The sequence below is a fragment of the Sturnira hondurensis genome, unplaced genomic scaffold (assembly GCF_014824575.4).
Source record: "Sturnira hondurensis isolate 20B ecotype Veracruz unplaced genomic scaffold, ASM1482457v3 Scaffold0013537, whole genome shotgun sequence".
Taxonomy (NCBI): domain Eukaryota; kingdom Metazoa; phylum Chordata; class Mammalia; order Chiroptera; family Phyllostomidae; genus Sturnira; species Sturnira hondurensis.
The window spans coordinates 2,319,442-2,337,187 of NW_028086168.1; the positions used below are offsets into that span (position 1 = coordinate 2,319,442).

Genomic DNA, 17,746 nt, shown 5'->3' on the forward strand with positions numbered 1-17,746 from the left:
GGATTGAGTATCAGCCTATGAACCAAAAAGTCATCTATTCAATTCCCAGTCAGGGCACATGCCTGGGCTGTGGGCCATGTGCCCAGTAGGGGACATATGAAAGGAAACCACACATTAGTGTTTTTCTCCCTCTTTCTCTCCCTTCCCTTCTGTCTAAAAATAAAGAATAAGATCTTTTAAAAAAAATAGGCAAAGGACCTGGATAGACACTTCACCAAGGAGGACATACAAATCGCCCATAGACGTATGAAAAAATACTCAACATCACTAGCCATCAGAGAGATGCAAACTAAAACTGCAATGAGATACCACCTTACACTGTCAGAATGGTTATCATCAATAAATTAATAAACAACAGGTGCTGGGGGGGATGTGGAGAAAAGGGAACCCCAGTGCACCATTGGTGGGAATGCAGCCACTGTGGAAAACAGTACGGAATTTCCTCAAAAAATTAAAAATGGAACTGCCATATGACAGAGCAATTACACTCCTGGGATTATACCTTCAGAATCTTGAAACACTAGTTCAAAACAATTTATGCACCCCAATGTTCATAGCAGCATTATTTACAATAGCCAAGTGCTGGAAACATCCTAAAAGCTCATTAGTAGATGAGTGGATAAAAAAACTGTGGTACATTTACATATTGGAATACTACGTAGTAGAAAGAACGAAGGAATTCCTACCTTTTGTGACAGCATGGATGGAAATGGAGGCTATTATACTAAGTGAAATAAGCCAATCAATGAAAGATAAATACCATATGGCCGCACTTATCACCGGAATCTAACGAACAAAATAAACTAACAAGAAAAATAGAACCAGAGGGGAGGAAGGTGGGGGGGATGGTAGAAGGAAAGGGAAGGGATTAGTCAAAGAACATGCATGAATGACCCATGAACAAAGACAACAAACAGGGGACTGACTGTGGGAAAGAGGGGTGGGCTAGGTGGAGGGGGGCAACAGGGGAAAATATTGGGACAACTATAATAGAAAACACAAGAAAAAAATCATTTAAAAAAGACAGAACAATCTAAAAAAAGGTAAAAGTGAAAACAAAGAAAAACTGAAAGATTCTATCAGTAGCCCTATAAAAAATAACAGAATCTACACAAAATAAAAAGTATCAGTAAATATAACTATGTAAGTATTATGAAAACAGTATGAAGATTTTTTGTTGCCATTTTTTGTTTTAAAAAAAAGGTTCATGCCCTGGCCAAGTGGCTCAGTTGGTTGGAGCATCCTCTGATACACCAAAGGGTTGCAGGCTTGATTCCCAATTAGGGTACATGCCTGGGGTTGCAGGCCAGGTCGTAGTAGTGGACACACGAGAGGCAACCACACACTGATGCTTCTCTCCCTTTCTTTCTCCTTCCCTTCCTCTCTGTCTAAAAATAAATAAATATTTTTAAAAACATGATTAATCTATGTGTTATCTATTAGACTCACAATTCAAAGACATAAATAGCTTGAAAATAAAAGAAAAAAACATGTACCATGCAAATAGTACAAAACTAGACTTTAAGATAAAAATTGTTACTGAGACCAAAAAACACCTCTTTATGATGTTTTCAATCAAGAAACATTTATATACCTACTTACAAGTATTTATACACCTAATTACAGAGTTCCAAAATACATGAAGCAAGAACTGAGACCTGATAGAAAAAATTCTATCAACAGTAGTGGGAAACTTCAGTAATAGAGAATGTCTACAGTGATTAGAACTAGTCAAAAGATCAACAAGGTACAGAAGAAGACTTAAACCAGTGGTCCCCAACCTTTCTGGCACCAAGGACTGGTTTTTCCATAGACAGTGGTCGGGCAGAACTCAGGAGATGGGGTCAGGAGGAGAAACTCAGGCGAGTTCCCCATGCAGACAGGTTGGGGTTGGGGGTCTCTGACTTAAACATCACTATAATTGACTAGACCTAACAAACATCTATTCAACATTGCACTCAACAATAAATATTCTTTACAAGTGCACATTCTTCTGGATAGACCATGTGTTAGACCTTAATAAAATCCTGGATATCTTTGAAAGTACTGAAATCATACAAAGTACCACAGAGTGGGGGAATGCACCTCAGAAATCTACATTTGGGCTCCTTGAGTCTGTGTTTGAATATAAAGATGTATATTTACATAGTGAGTTTCTATGAGGCTGGAAAAACAATCTTAACGTGGAAAGAACAACTATTGGGAAGCTTAAAATGAACGATTCCGAGTTCAAGCAGGGTCAGGAGAATTTCAAGTTCTGACCTCTTTGTTAGAAAGGGGAAACTACCTGGAACACCCAGGGCACTCAGAGGAAACCCTGGAAGAAACAACTTAGTAGTAGAACTAAAACAGCAGTCCTTGAGGAAAGGCCACTCTTGAACAACTTAAACTTTAAAAACAAGCCTTGAAGGAACAAAGCTCATCTGTAAGTGACTTAACTGCCAGCAAAACAAAATGAATTGGTCTTTTTAAAAAATTTAACCTTTATGGTATTTTTTCCACTACTATTTAGTCCCCTTATACTATCCTCCACCCAGCAATCACCACACTGTTGTCCATGAGTCCTTTTTCCCTTTTGCTTAATCCCTCCACCCCATCACCTCCCCACCACCAGCTGTCATCCTGCTCTATATCTATGAGTCTGTCCACATTTGCCTTGTTAGTTCAGTTTGTTCATTTGATATCAAATATGAGTGAAATCATATGTTATTTGTCTTTCTCTGACTGGCTTATTTCACTTAGCATAATGTTCTCCAGGTTCATCTATTCTGTTCCAAAGGGTAAAACTTTCTTCTTTTATGGCCAAGTAGTACTCCATCATGTACATGTCCCATAGTTGTTTTTAAAGAAACCCAGACACTCAACAACACAATGGCCAATATCCAATCAAAAATTACCAGACATGCAAAGAAACATGAAAACATGGCACATAACCAGGAGAAAAATCAGTCAAAAAAAAAAGACCCAGAAATGACACAGACATGGAATTAGCAGATAAGAACTTTAGAACAGCTATTACAGACAATAATTTATTATAATTACATTGATTTACAGAAACAACATAAATTATATAAAATTATAAATTATGGCTCTGGTCTGTGTGGTTCAGTTGGTCGGAGTATCTTCCTGTAATTGAATAGATGTGGGTTTGATCCCCAACCTGGGTGTCATGATCTGGGTATGGTCTGGGTACTTACGGAAAGCAACCAACTGATGCTTCCCTCTCACATCAGTGTTTCTCTTTCCCTTGCGCGTTCTCTCTCTAAAAGCAATGAAAAAATGTTCTTGGGTGAAGATAAAATAATAAAATTATAAATTATGTTACAGGATTTGAAAGAATTGCCCTGGCTGGTGTGGCTCACTGGACTGAGCACCAGTCTGTGAACGAAAATGTTGCCGGTTTGATTCCTGGTTATGGCACATGCCTGGGTTGTGGGCCAGGTCCCCAGTTGCAGGTGTGTAAAGGGAACCAATTAATGTTTCTCGCCCTTCCCTTTCTCTAAAAATAAATAAAACCTTTTTCAAAATATATGAATATAACACTGAGAAAAATAGAAGAGACACATATATGCACACTAGCACAAACATATTTTTAAAAGATGCAAATAAAACTTCTAGAGAAGAAACACACCATATCAGAAATGAAAAGTTCACTAGATGCACTGAATGAAAGATTAGAGAACACAGAAGATGAGCAAATCTGAAGACAAAGCAATAAAAGTTATCTAAACTGAAACACAATTATAGAAAAGTAGGAGGAAAAGGGTCGAAAACTATTGCAAGATTAAAGGAGACATGACAACTAATTTAATGTGTGACCCATGACTGGATTCTGAAATGATTAAAAACAAATGATTAAAAACATTACCTGTAGCGGTCAATTTGGAGGCAATTAGGAAATTTTCCTAATTGGTGCTCGTGTAAACATGTAAACAGCATTTATTGACATTAACTTTTGTAAGTGAGGTAACTATATTTTGTGGGCACATAGGAAAATGCTGTGTGGGAAAGAGAAAATCATAAGACATAAAAGATGTGGCCATTCTAAAATAGTCTAAAACACTTGTGAATAACTAACAATGATAACCACAACAGGATAATGCTTTGGGGGCATTATTTTTTAAATATCCATCTGGGTACTCTAAAAACCTGATCCATTTTAGTCAGGCCAGGGTAAATAAATTAACTTTAAATACAGGGTCCAGCAGAAGTAACTCCTAAGTGAGTGTGGTTGGTAGGGTAATAGTGTGGGTGTGACGATTTCTAGTTTTAATTTAAACATTTCACCTGAAATGTTATATGGTGTGCCTGCCTGTGATATTGTTAGGTTACAGAATTATATGCTTATGATTTTGTAATAAGAGATTTTGTAATAAAAAAGAGGTGCTATTTGTGCCCTGCCCTGTAGAATAAATTTCAATTACTGTGGTTCATTAGTAAAATAATATACTAATTTCACCATTTCTCAAAAAGATAAAAGTAAAATCCTACTACATCTTGAAGATAAGTGAAAATCACAATACCAGAAAACTGACTTTGGAATAATTTATAAAGTATTACCTTAAAATTACAAAGATCATTTTCTTACAGTTTTTGTTAAAAAACATTAATTATCAGAAAACTAAACTTGTTATCACCTTGAAAAACAGAGATCTGATAACACTTAGAGCATTCTGAATGCCAGACTTTGTTCCTTAAGAACTACCTTGTTTGTCTGTACATATCTCAAGCCCACGAGAATCTCTCCCACATAAATACTTGTTCTTCGAACTAAATCACAACTAAGGTAACTGTCTATCCACCCAACCCAACAAGACATGCCACAAAAATAAAATTTCCTTACATTGCTTGGTTAATTCACCTTAAAAGGATGCCAGAAATTTTACTTCACTCAATGTGAAATAAAATTTTACTGTAATATTTTGCATTTTCCCAGCTTGCTCAAGTAAATGGCACCAAGTGTAATTTGACCTTTTCCAGTGACTTATAATCATAAACAGCTTCACCAGACCTTAGCTGGTTTTTCTCTTTAATGTTAAGTGTCAAATATTACTTCCTCTCTGTGTGCTTATTACTAGGAGATGACTGGTAGTCACTCCAGCTTCATTCTACCCTGGGTCAAAGAAACAGAGAAGTAAACCTAAGAATTCTAAACTTAAAAAAAAATTAAGTACTTTTATAAAGGTTGAGAAAAACTCTTAGGAAAAATACATGATTTTAATACTGAAGCTTTGTGACACTATCTGATATTTATTACAGTATCTGATATTTTAGGCGATATTCTGAGATGTGCCTTTTAATGGCACTCCACAACTGTATATGTCTATTTAGGCTTAGAGAAAAGCTAAATTTATTTGTTTCATTAGAAAAAATTTTGGTAAGGCCCAGAAAATCTGTATCTATATGCATAGTTGTTTGTTTCAAGTAAGGCAGATAACAAAAGCCAGAATCCTGGGAACTTTAAAAATCGATTACAACTTTGTTATGTTTCAGTGGTAGCATTTAAGTCAATCTTTAGTACATGGGAAAGTAATTTTTAAATATATAAGTTGATCCGAAGGTTGTGAGTTATTGTTAAGCTGATTAAATATAGAGGTAGTAAAAGTTGTGGGCAATACAATAATTTAGTGGCTCTTGGTGAACTTTTAAATAAAAAGAAAATCCGAAAAAAAAAAAAAAGAAAATCCGTATACTAGAGTGTCATAAGTAGTACAGGAAAATACTGCTTCATAAAACTTTATTATCAGCTGTGTGTTGTTATATATTGGGGCATGAGTAAAAATAAATGTCCTAGTGTGGGCTGCAGTCAAATGTTTGAAACCCACTCATACAGTGAGTTCCTAATGTTCTGTAGGTTGCCTGAAATCAGAGAGGAGATTTGTACTTTTCCACTCACTGCAGCAATAATATTCTGCAACACACCATCACAGAGTCAGTCAACAGTTATAGGTCTTTTGAGCGTGGCTGTTTCCAATGAACTTTTAATGCTGTCTCTGACATATGATTAGCCCTAAAGGTTAAAACTAAAATAATCCTTTTTTTCTTAGTGACATTAAGAAAATTCAAATAAACCTTTATGTGTGGCTATTTCTGATGCTTGCCATTAATTTAAAGTAAAGATGCTTTTAAAAAAAATTTTCATTACAAATGAACTGTCCTACTTAAACTACGTTAGTTAAAAGCTACCTAAATATTTAATTTTCAGAATTGCAATATAAGTTTAACAAGAATATCCATATAATATTCTCTAGCTACCTGTGTATATTAAAGTACATATTAAAATGAAGAATCTAAGTTCACATTTTTATGGATACTGATAGGATTCATATCCAATCAAATCTTAATTATTTCTCATCCTAACACAGCAGAAGTTCTATTTCAACCCACCCACCACTGTAAATAAAGCTTGATGGGAGAACTTCTTGTGCACTGAAAGAATAATAACTCTCTGAACTTGCCATCAGCCTACTGGGAATTTCCAAGTATGCCAGGGACTCCCACGGCGCTTAAAAATAACTGATGGAGCAATTACAATAAGAATTGTGAAGCTCAGCGCCACCCAGTGACAGATCTCTGATTATGCGCCTCCCATACTGCCTATTCATTGCGGTGTTCTGAGGTACTGTAAAAAAAAAACCCTGTATTCCACAGCAGCTGAAGTAAGAAAAGATATACCTATGAGTTTTCTAGGCTAGAATCAAGTAAGAGGGAAAGACAATAAATATTATGGAACAAAAAGAAAAGAACCTACATAAAGAAACAAGAAACACTGTACTGCTGGGGTTTGCTCTGACCTTAGCAAGAAATCTTTCCCATCACAAGCTTTTCAAACACAAGACAGAATGAGCAGCTTTAATAAGCAATCACTTCATGGAACACTTAATATCACTTTACTAAAACATTTAAAATTATTGTAAAAATATTACAAGTAGGAAACTCCTTCATAAAAATCAGATATTAATACTAGTTTAATATGATCTGTATATTAATAAAATCTAAAAGATGAAGAATTTACTTCATAAAGTTTTTAACTTGTCTGCTTTAAGTACTTAACAACTTTAACATTAATAAGTAACAGGTCTCTCGTAAAAGCAAGGTAATAAGTATTCATATTCATTTTACTATAATTTAAATTATACATATATACATTATTCATACTTTTTCTGTGTATGCTATATTTAAAAACACAGTAAAATGAAAAAGCCCACCATAATACAGATACTGGGTGTTTTCAGAACCGGGCCTCTTCTGACTGTCGTGGCTATATACACTGGGTTTGGGCGGTTCTACCAACCTGAGACAACTGCAAAGATTAAATCCCATTCCAACACCATTCTTTCCTCACATTATTTTAGTATCACTAGAGGCCATGTGGAGAACAGCTACTCCACAAAAGACAGTACTGGGCTAAAATGACACTTCAATAACAGAAGTTCAATGATACAAGCTATCTTTCCCTGTTCCTTTCAGCCCCATCTTCCCTCCTTAATTAGACATTCATCATGTACAGTGTATCTGAGTAATCTGAATATCTTAATTTTGAAGCAAAAGAATGTGTGGGAAAGAGCTATGTAAATAAAGTTACCAAAATAACACTGCTTCATTGGGTTAGGGTAAAATACATGCAATTCACTAATTCTCTGGGGTTTTTTCTTTCATTTAATATTACATTCCTGATTTTAAAGTATTTTTTGATTTGTTAAAGTTTTAATATTGAATAAACTTGTGTCTAAAAAAACTTAGTTATTAAATGCAGTTATGTTTATCAATTAAAGAGTGGGAGAAAAAACAAATGAGTAAATTAACTAACTAGCAGCAAAAAGTTGTTTGAATCATAATATGGGTTGAAATGTTTCCATTCACCAAGTATCTTTGGACACATTCTTTTAGTAGAATCTTTTAAAAATAATTCTCAAGTAGATTAATAACAAGTGCTATGTATTACTTTGTAGGATTATAGAGAAGACTTAGAAAAATCAAGTGACAACATTAAATGACTTCCAGATAATTTACAGAGGTTAGTTTCTACTCAAGGTCATACCTACTTACTACTACTGAAATAAAAGTGCGATTCTGGAAATATCATGTAATGTATTAGCCAGGAGGCCTGAAAAACGACAATGAAAGGTAATCCTACAGAGGAAAACTGGAGGACTACTTTGTTATATGATAGCAAAATTTTGCAAAAAATATTTTTATATTTATTATTATGACCTTACAGTATAGATCCAAATAATCTTTAAAAAGTTTATTGTAACTTTTAAAAATTCTCATAAAATATGCAGACCTACCGAAAAGTATTTGTGGGACAAATACATAACTAGATTTAAAAATACCCAAGAACATTAAGTGAAGTGAACATGAAGCCAACAGAAGGTTCCAATATTATTTATTCCCTAGCCCAGTTAAATTTCATTGTAAGCCCTTAGGGTTTTCTAAATTAGTTCATTCTGAAAATATTTATTAATCATCTACCAAGTACCATACAGTGTACTAGTTACCAGAACTAGAGAATCTAAAGCATTACCTTTTCCTTCAAAGAGACTGACATAGGATTAAATAAGCACTATATAAAAGAAGTGATCTGTTCTTCCATGGAGAAAAATCAAAAAAGGTTTCAGATAAGAGATGACACTTCATCTTATACCTGGAAGTCCAATTTCCCAGACAGAGAAGCAGAGAAAAGATGTTACAGATGAAGAACATAGTCAAAACCAAGAGACAGGGAGAGACTACTCAGCATATATGGAAACTTGTAAATTCTTTTTTTATTTTAATTTTTATTTAATTCTTGTTCACGTACAGTTTTCTGTCTTCTATTCCCAGCCCTGCCCCCCCCAGGGCTCCCCACCTCCCTCCCATTTCCACCCCCCACCCTTAGTTATTGTCCATGTGTCCTTTATACTTGTTCCTGTGAGTCCATCCCCTTTTCCCCTATGATTCTCTCCCCTCTCCCCTCTGGACCCTGTCAGCTTGTTCCGTATTTGACTGTCATTGGTCATATATTGCTTGCTTGTTGGTTTTGTTGTTTAGATTCCTGTTAACGGTGAGATCATATGGTATTTGTCTTTCACCATCTGGCTTATTTCGCTCAGCATAATGCTTTCCAGTTCCATCCATGATGTTGCAAAGGGTAGTAGTTCCTTCTTCCTCTCTGCAGCATAGAATTCCATTGTGTAAATGTACCATAGTTTTTTGATCCAGTCATTTACCGATGAGCATCTAGGTTGCTTCCAACTCTTGGCTATCGTAAATTGTGCTGCTATGAACATCGGGGTGCATAGGTTCTTTTGGATTGGTGCTTCATTGTTCTTAGGATATACTCCTAGTAGTGGAATTGCTGGGTCAAAAGGCACGTTCATTTTTAGTTTTTTTAGAAAATTCCATACTGTTTTCCATAGTGGTTGCACCAGTCTGCAATCCCACCAACAGTGAACTAGGGTCCCCTTTTCCCCACAACCTCTCCAGCACTTGTTGTTTGTTTCTTTGTTTATCATGGCCATTCTGACTGGTGTAAAGTGGTATCTCACTGTGGTTTTAATTTGCATCTCTCTGACAGCTAGCGATATCGAGCATCTTTTCATGTGTCTCTGGATCCTCTGTATGTCCTCCTTGGTGAAGTGTCTGTTCAAGTCCTTTGCCCATTTTTTAATTGGGTTGCTCGTCTTCTTTGAGTGGAGTCGAGTGAGTACTTTGTATATTTTGGAGATTAAACCTTTGCCTGAGGTATCATTGGCAAATGTGTTTTCCCAAGCTGTTGCCTCTCTTTTTATCTTGATACTGCTGTCCTTAGCCATGCAGAAGCTTTTAATTTTGATGAGATCCCATTTGTTTATTCTTTCCTTTATGTCCCTTGCTCTAGGGGACATATCAATAAAAATATTGCTGCGTGGAATATCTGAGATTTTCCTGCCAATGTTCTCCTCTAGGGCTTTAATGGTTTCCCGGCTTATACTTAAGTCTTTTATCCACCTTGAATTAATTTTGGTGATGGTGTAAGTTGGTGCTCAAGTTTCATTTTTTTGCATGTAGATGTCCAGTTCTCCCAACACCATTTGTTGAAAAGGCTATCTTTACTCCATTTTAAATTCTTTTTTTTTTAATTTTGGATTTGAAGGATTTTATTTATTTATTTTTATTGGGAGGGAAAGGGAGGAAGAGAAGAGAGGAGAGAAACATGGATGTGTGAGAGATACATCAACTGGTTGCCTTTTGCACGCCCCCAACTGAGGACTTGGCCCACAACCCAAGCATGTCCCCTGACCAGGAATAGAACCAGTGACCTTTTGGTTGGCAGGCCAGCACTCAATCCACTGAGCCACACTAGCCAGGGCATTCTAAATTTTTGAAGGTTAAAGTTGAGGGGACAGGGGAAGTACAAACGTGACTTGAGAGTCAGAAGTCAGGTAAAATAGGGGTTTGTACCACAACCAAGTTTTGTAAATGTCACATTCCAACTGAAAATGAGTATGAACATATTCCTTATCATCTACAATCCACATGCAACTCCATCCATGCAAAAAAAAAAAAGTCGAGAAAATAATCTGTCCTTTCAGTCTCTTAATGATGGCTATATGGTTTTGCAGCCACATTTTTCAAAAATAATTATTAGAGCGTAGATGATAATAAAATTCAGCAGAAGTATGTGCACTGCACCAATTCTGTTTACTAAGCTTCCTTAGAGTTCAGTTAAAAATAAATTGACTATTTGAAGAAAGAATTGACTTTGCATTTAAATCATAAGATTAAAAAACCCCGACTATAATGACAATGGACAGACTTCTGATAATTAATTTTATTTGGTTATAGACACAGAAATTTGTGTAGTTTTGAAAAGTTCTATTTTGTGATTATTTTAATGTTCCTGAAATAACCAGAGTATTTTATGAAAAATTTTAAATGGTGTATTTCCCATGGAAATGTTAATATAAGTCCTTGGAGAACACTCTGTCTCAGAATGCTAAAAAGTTGTTTTTCTAATTAAAACATTTAATATAGCGTTAATTTATTTGCTAGAGAGCCAGCAAAGTTTTGTTTAACTTCAAATACTAACCCCAAACTAACATTTCCAAATAATCTTGCCACAGTAAAGAAAGCATTTCACAAAGATAAACAAAATAACATTGTTTTGCTGTTCCTCTAAAGAGCTTTATTTTTCAGAGGATACAGCTTTTCTCAGTGTAAGTAAAAGTGATTGTTTTCAGAATAACAGCTGGCATGTGATCAATGTTCTTACTGGCCTTCTGGACATTCCACATATCCAAATTCTGTTTCTAAATACGCATTTTGCTGTTTCTCTTAAGGGCAAGATAAATTAAAAAGCTCAGATGCACTTCTCCCAACAGCAGACAAAACAAAATTTTTCAAGTGCTCTATTTTAGAATGTTACCAACAAGGCAATTTCCTACCCTCCCAAAATCGTTCCTTTGCAACCTTATTTGCCCATCTCGGTTACCCCTAAATCACAGGACACTGGTAAGTTTTTAGTCTGTCATTTCCATTATTCTAGCAGATAAAGGGCAGATAAAGAGCTTCCCAGACCAAAAAAAACTAAAGGAGTTCATCATCACCAAAGCACTAATATATGAAATATTAAAGGGACTCAGTTAAGAAAAAGATCAAAACTAGGAACAATAAAATGTCAGTAAACACATACCTATCAACAACTGGATCTAAAAAACTAACTAAGCAAATAAGAACAGAGACAGAATCATGGACACAGAGCGTTTTGAGGCTTGACAGATGGGAGGGCATGTCGGGGAAATGGGTGAAGAGGGTGTTTCTTAATCCCTGAAGATTAAGAAGTACAAACTGGTAGTTACAGGAGTAGCCATGGGGATGTACAGTACAGTACAGTAAAGAAAATGGAGTCGCAAAAGGACCTACACCAATGACCCATGGACATGAACAACAGTGTGGGGATTGCCTGAGGTAGTGGGGGGTGCTGAGTGGAGGAGGGCAAAAGGAGAAAATTAGGACAATTGTAATAGTATAATCAATAAAATATAATTTAAAATTAAATTAAAAAATAAAATTTAAAATAAAGTTATTCTGGTTTCTATTTACCAAAAATTGACCTAGGCCAAAAATGATACAGCATAGCCCTGGCTGGTGACTAAGTTGGTTGGAGCGTCTACCCCAAAACCAAAAGGTTGCAGGTTTGATTCCTGGTCAGGGCACATACCTCTGCTGCAGGTTTAATCCCTGGACAGTGCATGTACAAGATGCAACTGATTGATGTTTTTCTCACATTCATGTTTCTCTCTCTCTCTTTTTCCCCCTTCCCCTCTCTCTAGAATCAATAGACATATCTTTGGGTAAGGATTTTAAAAATCACATAATATAATAGTGTAATAAACCTTGGAATCACCATTTAGTTTATTTTTAATTTTTTAGAGGCAAGAAATTAATGAAGTATCAAATAATACTTCATTTTTGTTAGAACAATCTCTATTTCTGAAAGCTTAGTTTTGGATCAAATCTTAAAATGGTTTAAATTTAAACTACTATGAACATAAAATTTCTGAAGAGCAGGAAATCTACTACATTCGACTCCAAATTCTAATTTATTTCCTATTTAAAGGCAATTGAGAGTTTAGGTTTGTAATTAATATACAATAGTAATGTTATCTATTATTTACAAAGTGCTCTACATTTTCAAATCCCTCTACAGTTATTTTTATTCCTTTAATAAGTTTGTTTTGGAGGTGTTATTTCTTTCAGGAAATGAAAGGAGCAGAGACAAAACTCAGGCATGGTCCAAAAACAGATTTGTAAAAACAGCATTAAAAGCATCCAAAACTAACATGACTTTATAGTAGCACTGATGATAGTGAGGGAAGTCCTATGGAGACTTCGTTTTACTATCTAAAACACCAGCTTAACCACATTATGGAGACAAATTTTATAAGGTAACAGGATCAGCTTACTACAATAGAGAAACCCCAATGTCAACATAGATACAGATACAGTAGAAGGGTGAAGACATAAAACTAAAGGTTAGCATTTCCATTCCCACATTAGATCAAACAAGATTCCACTATTCAACCACAGTTCAAAGATGTCCAACAATCACCTGGAAATTCTTAGAGCCAATAGTAATTATTTATATACTAGGCAATTTGTTTGTTGTCAGTCATACTAAATCTGTGAATCATGAAACAGATGGGGTCTTCTTTTTCTTTGCACTGGCTGCTAAAAGCTTAGATGATACAATTTTACAGCAAATGAATAAGACTTAGGTAAACCTGCTCCTATATTTTTTGCCTTCAACCATCTCATTTTCCTATGTCCTCACTCCTTTCATTTTTTAATCAGAATGAATGGTGTAAACTTTTAAAATCCATTCTGAAACAAGAAAGTATTTAAGATACTAACGAAACAAACAGTAACAAAAAAATTAAAAAACAACATTACCTTGACATCAAAATTACAATCAAGTCTTCTAATTAGCACGATGAAAGTTCCAGATGAATTGTCTTTTAGTGGTGGAGGCACTATGGGTTCACAGGCATTCTCTGGTTTTGAGTTAATCAAAAAACCCTGAAAGAGAATTGGTAGTGATTTTTCTGTTTCAAACTCCAAAAAATCCAACTTGCTTCTATCAACAACTTTTGGATCTGTTTTATGTGTTTTGCACTATGTTAGATGAGTTATCTGGCAACACCACATTTCTCACTCTCCAGCTGCTCACAATCCCAGAACTTCTAAGTAGTACTTGGTTTCATAAGCATTTAGTTTTTTTATGTAAGTTCTCTTTTTGCTATTAAAAGTTTTTTTAAAAGTCACACATTAGCCTATAGCCCCAAGACAGCCACTATTATTAATATATTGGTATATTTCCCAGCAATGACTGACATTTCTAAACCAAGCAAATACCTATTTAAAATTAATTTTTTGTAGTTGCAAGCATTTATTTATGTTTATTTAAAATTAACATTTATATTTCTCCTATATTATCAAACAATGAAAATACACAGAATTTCTAGAACTGTGTTGTACTGAAACACTACCCTCAGTTAATAAAGGTGTATGTGGAAAGGTGGTCCATACTACACTGTTTTAACAGCAAGAACCTGATACCATGTACATCAATAAGGCAGATGTTAATATGATTTATTCATGTAAGAGAAACTATAATATATTCTTACAAGAGAAAAATAATGAAGCCATTAAAAATACGGTTAATCTATATACAGTAACTGGAAAAGATGGCCATAAGGTAATTATTAATTTAAAAAGAAACTAGCTAATTGCTCTCTCAAAACTACAATGATACTCTGACATCAGAAAATGTATTAATATAAAATGTTATATTAACCAATGGTATCTGTTAACACAAAATGTTATATTAATAAAATGTAATTTATTAATATTAAATGTTATATTAATAGATTAAAACAGAAAAACCAATTGACTATCTCAAAAGATGTAAAACACTGAATAAACACATCAAGATGATCAAATTCATTAAATCCACTTATAGAAAGAAAGGAAGCAGTTAAAACCTACGACACAATGTCCTTAACAACAGTCTGCACCGTTTATTGGTTGTACCAAATTCCACAGGATTTGGCAATTTCTCCTGCCTGAAGTTTTATTGCTTAGCTTGTGATAGGGAATGCTTTTACATGTTTCAGGAATAAAGTTTAACAAGCCTGAATTTACTCATAGAATAGTTCTCCCTCTTGATTTCATAAAGCATTTGTTTTTACTAGGACTGTGGTTATCATTCCCACAATGGTATTGACTTCGCTCATGTTTAATTTATATCCTGCTGCTTTTTCTGCACCTTCATGTACACACACACTTTTTGCTTTAATGCCAAATCACACAGTACATTTCTTTTTAAGACACTTATTACAGCAATGAAACTGAACCTGGGTAGTACTATTAAGGCATATAACTCAAGAGAAGACAGTAAGAGCAACTAAGGCCAAACTTCCCATGTCCTGGATGCCAGCACCATTGTGACTGCAACCTGGTGGACATCAACTGAAAAACACATCCCAATTTTAGAGATGTTAAAATATGGGATAATAAAATGTATCTTAGAATCAGTAAATTTATGTTATGGACAGACCATCCAAGTGGAACTTTTAAAAGGTTTTTGTTTTTAACCACTTCTATATTGTTGAATGTGTTATGACAAGTATGTACTATTTTTTCTTAAAATATATAAAAATACACATAGGCTAGAAGTACAAAAACACTATTAGCATTAAATGAAAAACTGAATTTTTTAAAAAGGTCTTACATTATTAAACATTATCTTTCTTATTGATTATGCCAAAAAACAATAACTTGCTAAAATAGATTACTAATTCCTATTCTTCCATCAGGTGTGAGTCACTTAAAACTACATGTAAATTTACTTTCTTTCATCTACAAAGTCTATGAAGAGGAGTTACAGGCTTTTCAAATTAATTTGGCAGAAATCCCTTAAATAGGAGTGGCCAAGAAGGTGCTGCCTTAAGGGAGATCCACAGGCCTAGCATCACCCTCTAGGCGCAGGATGTCAAACTCATTTTCACCAGAGGCCACAGCAGCTTCGAGGTTGCATTCAAAGGGCCAAACGTAATTTTAGGACTGTATAAATGTAACTACTCCTTAACTAGGGGAACGGGGCAAGGAGTTCGGCACTGCCACTGGGTAGAAACAAGGTGCCTGGCCAGATAAAACAAGGTAGAGAACCGGATTTCACCCACGGGCCTTGTGTTTGCCACCTGTGCTCTAGGGCCAAACTCTTCTTATTAAAATGATGCTTATTCCACAGTCAAGATCTTATTAAAACAGAATTTACTGCCAATACTATGTAGGAAGCTCAAGAAAACTACGGATGCCTGGGGGGCTCAAACTGGATGACAACCTTTCTTCTCTTTGTTCTTATAACTCTCTGATGATTAAACAAAGCCTGGCACAAAAATAGTGATGTACACTAATACCTCAATTATCATCAAATGCATAATGTGGTAAGTTTACAATATATTAATATGTTGATTTTTTAAAAAGCTTTAATGACTCTACATAAAGCAAAGTGAACAAAACAGAATTCTGCAGCTCGACAGGTTTCCACAGACAGACTGCCCCTATATCAGGACAGAACATATTAACAGCGCTGCAGAGGTTCCCTTCACCCTCCATGCCATTCATTACTCCCAGCTCAGTACCCAGCGCCACTGCATGAACTTTGAAGAGCTCAGATTAGTGTTGGCCTACTCTGATACAGCATAAAGAGAACCCTACAGTGTAGTAAATGCTCTTTCAGATTTTTTTCTCTCAGTACTGTATTTGTCAGATTCGACTCTACTGTTAAGAAACCATACTGTTGAGATATACATAGTAGATTTTTTGTTTTCATTTCCATGTAGTATTACACTGTATGAATGTATCAAAATTTATTCTACAGTTTTTTAGTATATTTTATTGATTATGCTATCACAATTGTCCTATATTTTATTTATTATTAAAATTTATTCTATCGCTGATGAGCATTTGGGTAATTTCTAGGTAGGGGCTATCACAAATAGTGCTGTTATAAACATCTAGTACAAGTCTTTTCATGAACATATGCATACACCTGTGAAGGATGCACACACCTGTGAAGTATGCACAGTGAAGCAGGCCCATAGGGCATTAGCTTTATTAAATACCATGAAGCAGTTTTCCAAAGTGGTTTGGGTTACCACTTTTTAACTGAAATAACCTAAACATAAAAATCATACAAATATAATTTTGCCTTAGTGCTTCAGAAAGTATTAAGAATTGCAGCATTTCAGGGTAAACATTATGGAAAATTACTTTTGTTGATAAATTACACTGATTAATAAAGTCAGAAAAAGCTAGAATATTCAATAAAGTGGTTTTGTTCAAAATACCGTTTCAGGCTAAAAAAAGCCTTCACTTTCCTTCCCCCCTCCAGATTTCACTGAATGTCAAACTATAAAATGAGTAAAATTAAGAAGAGTACATGCAGCAATAATTCAACAAAAGTGCTAAATGCAAGGCAGCAGATCTTTGCCTTCCTTAGAGTATAGAAGGAAAAGCAAGAAGTAGTATGTTGTTTTCTTAGTGAATACCTTCAGTTATGAATTAATAACTGCAGCAACATCAAGCAGTTAACATTTGTCGAGCCATGGTACTCTGTACGGTGTGTCAAGTACTATGCCCTTTACCGTTCTAACTCAGTTATGTTTGCAACCCTATGAGGTAGCTACTGTTATCATCACTCTTTTAAAGATGAAGAATCTAAATCTCAAAAAAAGTAACTAGCCCACGGTTACATAGAGCCGGCATGCAATTCCAGGAAGTCTAACTCTAGATCCAACGCTTTCAACCATTATGCTATATTGCCTCCACAAGACAGACAAGACAAAAGGCAAAAAACAAAAACAAAAAAACAAAAAAACAAAAAACACCACTGGGTGAAGAACAAAATGTACAAAGAGCGGAGTGAACATTTATAAAAATGAATAAGCAAAAATGACCGTCTAAAAGGAAACTAAGGCTGATTTCCCAATTTGATACAAATATTTCAAATGATGAATATGTCAACCTTTCTACCACAATTTTTACATGCAAACCTTAACCAAAAAGAATTCTAGTGATCAGATTTTATTAGCTAACATTTTCCTGATGTGAGACAGATGATTTTATTTATATCAATAACTTTCTATAATATTAGAAATATCCACTGTCCTTTTCTCTAATTCTTTATTAAATCATTTTTCCAAAATCTACCGGTAAC

General features: G+C 34.9%; 1 protein-coding gene across 3 annotated transcripts in view; it reads right to left on the reverse strand.

Moving 5' to 3' along the window:
* The window catches only part of RNF13 (ring finger protein 13), a 123,817-nt gene that overhangs the window by 65,488 nt on the left and 40,583 nt on the right, over positions 1–17,746 (reverse strand). For all 3 annotated transcript variants that reach the window (XM_037061829.1, XM_037061828.1, XM_037061830.1), the window contains one exon: positions 13,417–13,542. In XM_037061829.1, coding sequence (XP_036917724.1) covers positions 13,417–13,542 — 126 coding nt within the window. The remainder of the gene's footprint in view (positions 1–13,416; positions 13,543–17,746) is intronic.